General features: G+C 40.5%; 1 protein-coding gene across 2 annotated transcripts in view; it reads right to left on the reverse strand.

The window, feature by feature from the left end:
• Window positions 1–1,786: 1,786 nt before the first annotated feature.
• cd9b (CD9 molecule b) overlaps window positions 1,787–11,522 on the reverse strand; it is a 16,806-nt gene continuing 7,070 nt past the window's right edge. For both annotated transcript variants that reach the window (XM_061029308.1, XM_061029309.1), the window contains exons 2-8: window positions 5,577–5,679; window positions 4,190–4,287; window positions 4,009–4,083; window positions 3,441–3,542; window positions 3,078–3,167; window positions 2,900–2,983; window positions 1,787–2,468 (exon numbers count right to left, since the gene is read on the reverse strand). In XM_061029308.1, coding sequence (XP_060885291.1) covers window positions 2,403–2,468; window positions 2,900–2,983; window positions 3,078–3,167; window positions 3,441–3,542; window positions 4,009–4,083; window positions 4,190–4,287; window positions 5,577–5,679 — 618 coding nt within the window. In that variant the 3' untranslated portion in view covers window positions 1,787–2,402. The remainder of the gene's footprint in view (window positions 2,469–2,899; window positions 2,984–3,077; window positions 3,168–3,440; window positions 3,543–4,008; window positions 4,084–4,189; window positions 4,288–5,576; window positions 5,680–11,522) is intronic.

Below are 11,522 nucleotides of genomic sequence, written 5' to 3' on the forward strand. Positions count from 1 at the left end.
CATCTATCTTTACATTTCTACATCACAATCTATCTTCATATTTCTAGATTCACACTGATGTGTATGCCATTTAAATTTTGCACTAATCATTCTGCGTCTGTAGCTTTAAGTTATTTTTTTTAAAATCATAAATGAAAACAATAATCATGAAAGTGTTTAGTGTTCAGGCGTGTTTAGCTCTGACTGATCAGTGTGTTAAAGATTAAATAACTCGTAGGTCTTTGTCGCTGCTTAAGACCCCTAAATAAATATGCAATTTAAATTAAAAGAGCTGGTTTCCAAATGCACCTTTGACCAAAATTCAATGAGTCTTTTAAACTATTAGAGTCTGAAAACTGCAACTGAGCAATTTTGGATTTTAATGAAATAATTTCTGGTATCAGAAAGAAGAGAAAAAACGCTCCCAGAGCTTAAAGTGATGTTTTTAAATGTTTGTTTCATCCTGAACACGAGTTGAAAACCCCCAAAACGTCAATTTACTGGAAGAGAAGACGAAGAAAAGCAGCAAATATTTACACTACAGTGGCTTTGTCTTTGTAGCTTTAATGATTTATAAGTTGATTTTCTGCCCGTTGTTCAGAGCTGTAACTGAATCTTTTCTTCATTATTGATCAATCTATTTATGATTGAGTCAAAAAAAGTGTAAAAAAAAAAACATTTATCCAGAACCTAAAGACTCTTAAATGTAAAATCTCATAAATGAAGAATAAAAAGCAGCAAATCCTCACATTGTGTCTGAAGAAAACGACAGGAAGTTTATTCCATTATCAAGAACTTTGTTATTAATTTTCTTTTGATCAACCCAAAGATGATCGCATCATGCTTTTTTTTTTACTTTTTCACCAAAGATTGCTGAAATCATACCTCCAACGTGGGGTCACTAAAAGTAAGACCAGACCCCTTAAACCTAAACACTGCTTTGAAGAAGACTTGAAACTTGAGGTTGGGATCAAAAACTGAAAATGTTCAGAGGTGACAAATCATGTTGGGAGGACGGTCACTTTTCACAGACTTCTGTTTGAAGGCAGGTTGAAGGCTTCACTTTTCAAACTCTGATTTCACTCTTTGCTTTAATTAATAATTTCATGATTTCTGTGTCGATGGAGGAAAGCTTCAAACTCGCTGCAGACGTCTGAAGTCGTCTCTTCTGTTTGTTAAATCCTCGACTCGTGCTGCATTCTGTTTCCCTGTTCTGCAGCGGTGTCTTTGTTTACAGATGAAACTTTGAGTAAACACTCAGTTTAACTGACAACAAGCAGTGACAAAGACTGAGGGGGTGGGGGGGGAGAGAAGACGAGCCCCCTCCCCTCGCCTTCCACCGGAGGAGTCAAACCTCACAACGACTTTAGGATTGTCAAAGCCATGTGTTTCTGTTTCTATTTCATTTGTTTCATGGAATAAATGACCGTGTATGCTGACTATTTGCATTTTCAATCACACCGTATACAATAACTTTCTATGGAAGATCAACTGATTATGTGAAGGAATAAAAATACTTTAAATTGTGTTTCACCTCATGAAAAAGTGACAGACTGACATTTAAAAAACAAACAGGTTGTTCTGGTTTCTAGAGCTTTACTTGGGAAATTGTTAAATAGAAGGCATATTTGTAAAAATCTCTCTGGGGTTGTTCACTTTTACTGCAGAAGATATTAAGCTACCACCTATAATAAACATTAAGAGACATCATTTTAGTTATTATGATCCTTCAGGGATTAAAGTCTCAACAGTCCCTCCTCTTAAGAAGTTTAGAAAAATAGTTAAAAAACTCAATTCAACACAAAACTCAGTTTTTACCATTAGTTCATTTATTTGTCATTTTAAAGATACATTTGAGCTGCATTCATCAAAATATTTGCATAAAACTCCATAGTTCTGCTTTTATATATATATTTATAAAAAAAAAAAAATAAAAAAAAAAGGTTTTAAACGTGCAACATCAGGAACGAGCAAAAATTAAAACAAAAACAAGCTACTTGGTAAAAATCTGAAACACTCCTGTTAGATGACAGCTAACGTTAAAACAGAATCTGAACTAAAGAGGGGGTTATAGCAGTGACCTGCAGAGTCCTCTAGGTGGCAGCAGAGTCACGTGTCTCTTTCTCCTGCAGACGATTCTCCTCCTCTGTGTTTTGATGTGATTCAAAAAGAGATTGCAAATTGAAAACCAACTAAAAAAAAAAACCCTCTGTGTTCAGCCTGCAGAGAGATTAAGAAAGGTCTGTGCTGAGGTTCCACACGCTCACAGGTCAGTGTTCCCTCCTGCATGGATCCAAACGGAGCGAAAACTAATCGATTATTATCATTGAACTGATAACTCTAAAAAGCGGAGGTCGGTAAACATGGGCACACAAGTTAAACACGGAGGACGGGGAGCGTTTGTGTGTGATTTTTGTGGCAGATCAGACAAAGTCTCTGGACCGCTTGATGGCGCAGCAGAGCATCATGCTGAAGATCATCCCAAAGATCTGTGAGGAGGAGGAGGAGGAGACAGAGAGAGAGAGGGGTGGGGGGTGGGGGGGGGGTGAGAAAGTGCATCAAACAGCTTCCTAAAGTTACATGTTAGGATTGTTTGCTTAAGAGAGAAGAAAAGTAGAGAGAGAAAAGGAGCCAAAGAAAAAACTACAAGACGATGGAAAGAGCAGGAAATGCATTTGTGCAATTAAGACAATGTGCAGGAGTTAAGGTTTAAATATCAAGGTGATCTGGCACTTCTACCACCTGACGCCTCTGACGCCAAGCCACCATCGGACTGTGTCGTCCCACAACGATTATTTTTATTTATGTGGTTTAATCATCTTATATAAAAGACGGATTCAAGTTTCCAATCCAGTCTTTAGTGTCTGCAGTTGTCATTGTTCAGGTTTTGTGCGGAGTTCCGATGTCATCACAAACTCACCATGATGACGCCGATACCGATGCCGACCCCGCCGATGATGTGCAGTTTGTTGTTGAACATCTCGTCAATGGCAGCCGGACAACTCTGAAAGGACCAAAAAAAAAAAAAAAAAAACGGTTTAAGAACCACCGAGACTTAAAGACCCTGTGAGAACGAGACTGTGACTCTGTGTTGTTACCGTGGTAATGAGGACCTCCAGTCCTTCCTTCTTGGGGCAGATGTCTTTGGCGGCGTCGATCACCGTCCCCGTTGGACCGCAGCAGTCCATCTGCGAGGAGGAAAAACAACACGGCTCTTACAAAACAATCTCTTACTAAAGATTGATTTTTGGGAGTTTTGGTAGAGCGGGTAAAGTAAGAAATCCGGAGAGAGAGAGACAGAGAGGAGGGAGCCACAGGTCGGATTTGAACCCAGGTCGTCCGCTCCTGAGGACCTAACCCTCCATACATGGGACATTGTGGATTGTGAAGTCGTGTTTGAAGCTAGTGGCACAACAAAAATCTGTAATAAGTAAAACATGTGGGGAGGTGAGTGTTCTTACCCCAAAGTGGATGAGCCGCAGAGTCTCCTTCAGTGCTTCCTGTTTGGTGTTTCTATAGTTGTCGTAGGTCTGTTTGTAGAACTCTGTAACGTCCTCGACCACCTGATGACGGAAAACAAACACAAGTCATGTTTAGATTACTGTTTCCATGTCGATCTCTGTCAGCCAGTGTTCATTTCATTAATTAAATATTTGACCAGACGACGAGCTGAAAAGATCTTTGACAGCAGAAACATCTTTAAAGGCTTTATATGAGATTTTTTGATCCAGCAGATGTCGCCCTTGAGCACCAGCATCTCTATCATCTCTTTCTCTAGTCCCTCAATTAAACAACTTTTATACGCGAGGGGAGGAGTCAGCCGCAGTCCGGGCGATGTAAACAAACTCAAGATAGGACTCTGAAAACTCTGAAAACATCACAGACAGTGAGACTCGGGTGTTACACCCATTGTAGACAGTCATGACTCACAGAGTTATTTTCAGATATACTTGATTTATATTATATTTAAGTGTGAAAAATCACATAAAGCCTTTAAACTGCAAAAATAATAAAAAATACTGTTCTTACCCTGTCCTTGTTGGAGAGTCCCCAGATCCCAGCAGCCACCTCCACTGCGAAGATGAGGAGCAGGAAGAGGAAGAACTACAGAAAGCAAAGTCAGTAACTTTCTATTATCATTTGAAAGCAGCATTTTTCTGTCAGAGTTACAAAGTGTGACGCGTGTGCTGAACACCAAAGTGTCACTCACCAATCCCAGCATGCACGGCGACTCTTTAATCGCCCCGCAGCATCCCAGGAAGCCGACGACCATCATCAGAGCCCCCGCCGCGATCAGGATGTACACACCTGCAGAACAACATGGAGGCATCAGAGGCTTTTACAGACGACCACAAGATGCTGAAAAACAAGCACTTCAGTGATATGGTATTTTTTTCTAGGCTACGTAAACATATTGAAAATTACAGATATGACAAAGGAGACACCAGACAGATTGTTGGAGCGTCAGAGGAACGTTTAGCAGGTCAATAGTGTGTGACTGTTGAAATGCTTTCCTGTAATGCATGCAATGAAAGTACCTAGTATTTCACCTGTATACTTAGAAACACTAAAATGTATAGAAGAGTAAATGTAAGTTTAAGAGAACTGCTGTGAGAGGAGGATACAGTATAAAGTGTAGAATATTCCAGGCCTTGAAACAGAGAAGCAATTAAAAAAAAACGACATTTTCCAAACTTTAAAGACCTTTTACAAAACATGCAGATTATAAGTTATACTTGTAATATCATGAAGTACATGAAACCCTCAGTGCACAGACTGATCTTCTGATTTGTGTACAGTTTGTGAAGAGGACAAAACGCAAACATGGGCGTTTCTGTAATTCCCTCTTGATTTGTATTGGAGTGAAAAATCTCATCAAAAAGTCGTAAATCCCTGTGAAACATTGCAACACCGATTTCCAAACGCACCACTTATTGATCCGTCTGACAGGCCTCTGTACAAACGACATTTCTGTCCTCTGATGTGGCAGTCACAACAATGAGTCACAACCCTGTGACTTGTAGGATTAACAAGAACCGCAGCACTGATGTCACCGTATATTCACAAATATTCCTCCTCCAGCTTCTTCTTCCTCCTCCCAGGCTGTTATTAACATGTTTGTCATTTCAAATCCATCCTCTGTTGCGTCGCGTCGCCGCCCACTTCACTTATCAGTTTGATGGAAGAGAAAACACAAAGAGAGGAGGGAGGGGTCAGTCCATCTTCCCCCCCCCCCCTCCCCCCCCTCCGAGAATACACAAACTGGAGAGACAAAGGCGGCCCTGTGAAGCGCTGAAGAATGAGATCTGTGTTCGGACGGCTCCGGCAGGCCGAGGAGCCGCCTCGCTGTGGACCGACTCTGGCCTCAGCTGCCCCCTGAACGCCCCGCAGAACCGTCTCTCTCAAATTTAGGTTGTGCTAATGTCCCTGATCCACACGGTCAAATCTGATGTACCAAAGTATACTCAGATCCAGGACATGAAACAACTAGACTCTTTCCCCTGTCAGGATTTTATTTAATGCATCAACAGAAAAACGATGTGTAAACATTTTGTTCAGTTCAGTTACTGAAACAGCAGCGTGTCTAAACCCCTCACCAGTGAAGAAGACTGTGGGCGCGCCATCGCCTTCAAATAGTCCCGCTGTCCTGGTGTCGAAACGCAGCCAGAGACCCACAGCGAGCACTCCAGTACCTGCCAGCTGAAAGAGAAAGAAACCATCCATGAAGGGTCACACTGCAACAAAATCCTATCAGAGCGCAGATAGCCTGGTGGTTATGTTGCACGCCCAATCTACAGAGGTGAATCCGACCTCGACCCTATGCTGCATGTCATCGCCATCTCTCTCCTCCCAACATTTCCTGTCTCTCATCAGCTGTCCCAATAAAGCCAAAGAACAACTAACGAGTATCAATACAAGTGTTCAATATTAACCTTAAAAACAAAAAACAGTGAAATTAAATAATGTGAAAAATATGTGTGCAATAACCTCAGGTGCAATAAGAGATGTAGAAAGTTAAAAACATATTTATATTTTCATTTCATTGTACAGTGTTCCCCTTTGTATTAAAACAAAGATATAATACAAAAAAATAACAGTGTATAGCTTCTGTACAGTTTATTTTAATTCACTTAGCTGTTACGACAACTTATTTTATTTGTACTTTATTACTCTTATAATGCTATTCTGTGTTATATATCATTTTAACTTTTTTGTAGAAGCTGACTCAGGGAGAAACGCACAAAAATTCCAATGTACCTGTACTGTCGTGTACCTGTGCAAATGGCAATAAACATCTATTCTATCCTATCATGTTCAACACCATCAACAGCCCTGTATTGTGTTTAACGGTCAGCAGGAAATGTGTAGCGTTCAAAAGGCCCGGGCTAATTTGAAGTCTGTTTTGCAGATATGAATAAGACAAATACATAAAGCACCAAAGTTAATAGGATTTCTCCTCTTTACAAAAAATACTCTGGTATCGTTTGTCATAGTTGAGATACTTTAGTGTGTAACAAAGTCTGCACCTTTAAGAAAAAGCTAAAGACCCAGCTCTTTCATGAATACCTACTAACTTAATGATGATGGTCTCCATATTATTGATGATGATGATGGTAATGACGATGGTTTTTGTTTGATAATGACGACTTATAAGATGGTTTCTATACTGATTAGAGCTCTCAAGAACTGCCCTCAATGTTGTGCTTTGCCTCTGGTCACTTCCTGTCAGCACCTGTGTGTCCAATCAGACTCAAAGCTGATCGTTTGCTCTTACTGACATTGTTCCCTTTTTTTTCTAGATCCTTGCTTGTGTTGTAAAACTTAAACATGGCGCTAACTCTCCCACTCCCACATTCCCCTGAGGAACTAAACCCACCCGAAGAACCTGATCAACAACCAGCTCCTCAAGTCGAACAAAGAAAACGCAACCTATGTCCACAGATACTTCATTCTGAGGTTTTTCACTATTTCAGTGTTCACACATTCCTGCATTTTAAAGATGTTTATAGCAACAACAAGCACCAGAGTAGACAAAGGGTTGTCATTTGTGTGTTTAAGTGAGTCTCCCCTTCCTTTAACCGTAGTGATAACACACTCAAGTGACTCAGTAACTCCTCAGCAACCACAAAACACAAGTTTACATCAACTCTTTGTTGCCACCCAAATAAACTCCACAGCATAACTCTGTTTATTAACTCTGACGTCTGTTGTTGAGCAACAGGCGATAACTGACACACGAAGCATCCGCGCTAACCGGCAGCATTACGCCCCAACTTGTCCTCGCCATCCTGCCCGCTGCAGTCTGCTGAGCGTGAATCAGGAAACGAACGCACGGACACAACAATGTGTCCTTGAACCCGCCCTAAACAGAGGGGAAATCTGGGAACCTTGAGAGACACAGCAGAGTTTGAATCATTGTTACTAAACTGTTTGTGCTTCTTACATGATCTCATGTCTGGTGTGTGAAATCTCTCAGCGAAGAGGAGATAAATTAATTCAGTCAGATATGAAGACTGAACTCACTGTGCATGAATACACTGCAGAGGCCTCCTATAGAGAAAACATACGTTGCACCCTTGAAATGAACCGGTCAGAACTCGTCCATCTTCACTTTTATTAAAGAAATGCCCACAGCTTTACACAAGCTTTGTTTTTCAGCCCACACACACCTGTGTGTCTTCTTCACTGAGCCGCCCTTAAAGGGCCAGCGTCTTAATCATAAAAAAAGGTAGATAAAACAAACACACAGTATTTACTGTTTATAACTTTGTTCTCTTTTACTAATGATTTTTAAAATATAAATTAACTTAAATACTTCTGGGAAATTAAATTAGGGTAACTAGTCACACTGATATAACAAAAATATGAAAACGCATTTTCAGCGTGTTACACATACACTTTGTTTTGTCACATGTTTTGAAGCGTCTGAGATCCAGACTGAATTATTTTCTAATAAATAAATCTGATTGGTTGAAAAAAATTTCAGAAATTGAGGAGTGGTTGTTGGGTGAGAGCAGGTGACTGCATTTTTTAGCAAGAAGCATCCAATTAGAGAACTCAGTTTTTCTTATAGGCCGTTCAAAGTGGAACAAAAGGAAAATATTTTACTGTTAATAAAATTAGATTCAGTAACCGGAAGTCGATTCAACAAAACATTATCAACCGCCACGCCCAAAAGCTCTGTCATCACTGCGGCAGAATTTCTTTACCCATGTATTCAGATTTAAAGGCTTTATATGTGATTTTTTGATCCAGCAGATGTCGCCCTTGAGCACCAGCATGAAACCAAAACAACTCGCTCTGCATTGTTGTGTTAGCATGCTAATGCTAGCGATCTTTATTATGCTGGTATCTTCACACTGCATGTAAATTTACCTGAAATGAGCGTGATCTAGAAACACAGTTAAGCAGTGAGTACAGTATGTTATTCTTCTTTTCTCTAGTCCCCCAATTAAACAACTTTTATACGCGAGGGGAGGAGTCAGCCGGCCGTCCGGGCGATGTAAACAAAGTGAAGATAGGACTCTGAAAACATCACAGACAGTGGGACTCGGGTGTTACACCCATTGTAGACAGTCATGACTCAGAGTTATTTTCAGAGGATGTAAGTGTGAAAATCACATATAAAGACTTAAAGTGTACAGACATCATTATGTTTATTCACTGTTGTCTGATAAGAGTTCAGCTGTGACTAGAGAAGCAAGGACAGCTTAGGGTGTCGACGGTCTTCCCCTTTATATCTGCATGTTTGGTAGACTTAGTGTCTGCTCCACATTGACATCACAGATTAGTTTAGGTCAGTGTGACCCTGACGTCAATAACGTCTCTTCTAGTTATGCAAAGTCTGTGGAAGCGTTTGGGAGAATTGGCATAGCAGGGACACATATATACTTTCTTCAACTAAAGCCATACGAGTCATTGAGTGTGAAGTCAAGTTCTTTTAGTAATTTCCTCAACACCTAACCACATGAGCTCTGACTAAACGCAGCTCTGATTAGTTACCGCCGAGTGGAACAGGGGAGTCAGAGCGATGCAGGATTACACAGACGCACCTCATCGTCTGTCGTAACCTCCACATGTAGCCTGAAGCTCAAAGTGGGGCTGAACTCAAAACACATCGACGACAGTTTGAGTACCTGTCATTCTTATGATACATGTACTTTTGGTAATATTCCATTGTGTTGTTCATTTAAGATAGATTGAGACATTTACCCACAAAAAAAACAAAACAGTGAAGCACTTATTGAACCAGTTGCACGGCCAGATTGTAAATTAAAATGTTAAATCTTGTAATTCATAACTTCTAGCTTTCTCTACTTTAGATGTGAAATTAAAGCTTTTTAAAAATGTATTTATTAGATTTTTACAATGACATGGTTTGCAACCTGAAAAAGTGAAAACAAAATACTCCAGATAAAAATATTAAAACATTTATCACCCCGAGTGTGAACTTTAAGAGAAATGGTCACTATGATTGTGTTGAATCGTCAATTTCCGGGATTGACTATAATCTTCAAAGTATTTTTTTAATCAATGGCTCCTGTTTTTTTTTTTGTTTTTTTTTTTGCTAAGGCAAGAACCCATGAATATGACATACTATACTAGCAAAACTACCTACAAGCCAGTTTCTGTTTTGCGTTTTCACAAGCAATTATCAGGCCGACATTTGCAGAAATGTAAATGTTGAAACAGAAAATGTCCTGCGGGTCTTCAAACATTGGACTCTCAACTTTCCAACCTCATTTGTTATGGAAAAAGTCCCTTGCACAATTTAAGCCAAATATCTTATCTGTACATTGTTGTCTTACTAAATTTAGCTAAATTTCACTGTATAAACACAGGATCTGGTGCCACAGCCTACAGCGCCTTTCATGAGCAAATGAAAAACGTCCCAGACAAGAATGAATCTTAAAAACTAATTTAATATCTGCTCTAAGTACAAAAATATTCTCCATTTGTTTTTGAACCTAGCTTAGCTTAGCACAAACATGTCTCTACAGCCTACAGGGATCAAATCCATCACAAGTATTTCATTTTCATAACGTGCCCTCTGTAATGAAGATACAATCAGACGAGAGAAACGGGGGAAACTTGAGTGTCCTGGATGCTAAACGGACTCGGTGGTGTCGATGTGCAGTAAAAGCTCTCAGGAGAGATGTGGTGTTTGTGCTGCAGCATCCTGGAAGAAACAGCCCCCCCTTTCCCCTGAGGTTCCCATTATCCCTCATTAACCACCAAAAGGCACTCTGCAGGAGCATTAGCACTGCGAGGACAACTACAGCACAGAAATTAATTATTTCTGAGAGGCTTTCACAGGGAAAAACACAAACAACGAGCGTGAAACAACTCAAAGTTTCAACTTAAATGTAAAGTTTCTGGTAATGTAAAGATCCTCTATGACACTAAGCATTGCAGAGATAATACTCTTTGGTTGATAAGAAGTCCTTTGCGGTCTCATTTAGTGTTTTTGTTTTCAGAGTCGGGACTTTCCCTGGTCCCTGATTCGCTGTAATGTCATCTCATTTGTCTGCATTTAGCTTTCAGTGGCATCATTACACCCCGAAGCCGCAGACTCAAACGGTCAAAACAATCATTAAAACCCGGACTGACGGTGAGTGAGTGCTTCTGACAGTGTAAACAGATAATCAAGGTAATGACACAGCGTGGACATGCGGTCATCGTTTCTAGATCGGACGTCAAACCCTCGTTTATCTTTTAAGTACTTAAAAACAAAAGATGGCCGACCAGCAGCTTTTACCTCACGTGCTCTTTTCACACATCCTCCTCCTGAACATTTCTAGACAGCCCGACACTGAAATCTTCCTGAGCTACCTGTTCTGCAACTCACAGAGGGAGGCTTCCCCCGTCAGACGAGAGGGAGGTGTGAGGAGGACGGACATGAGGTAATAAAGACGACCTGTCTGACGCCATCATGAAAGTGTCAGTTTTGTAGTTTTTATTTGTTTTACTGTATTTTAGAGTCGTTGTCCTGACCTTATCTGTTTTTTTGTGCCTCATTTGTTATGTATATATCACCAGTTTGTCACTATATTGCACCTAATAATAAAAAAAGAAAGTATTTACTGTATACACGAGCGACAGGGAGATAAACTAAACGAGCACACATCGATGTATCACTGGTTGATTTATTTTCTGACAGCGTTCACCAGCCCGGTCAACCCGACCTCATGCGGTATTCCAACTAGTGAGCTGGCCCGAGACAAATTCCTGCACACACCCTGAACATTTCTGTTTAAAAAGTTCCTCCCATGTGATTATCTGAGTGTTAGGCGTGCATGGTTCGTCTCGTCTGAGAGCTTTTCTGTTTTAATATTCAGTATTTAAAAAAGCTTTGCTCTGTTATTAATGGGAACTCAAGAACTAATTCTCGCTTAAAATACACATGAACAGGAGGCGCCGGTAGCCTAGTGGTTACTGCGTGCACCCCATGTACGGAGGCTATAGTCCTCTAGGCGGGCAGCCCCGGGTTCAAATGCGTCCTGTGACTGCGTTCCAGCATATCATTCCCCACTCTCTCTCCC

Source organism: Labrus mixtus, chromosome 22 (genome assembly GCF_963584025.1).
Source record: "Labrus mixtus chromosome 22, fLabMix1.1, whole genome shotgun sequence".
NCBI lineage: Eukaryota > Metazoa > Chordata > Actinopteri > Labriformes > Labridae > Labrus > Labrus mixtus.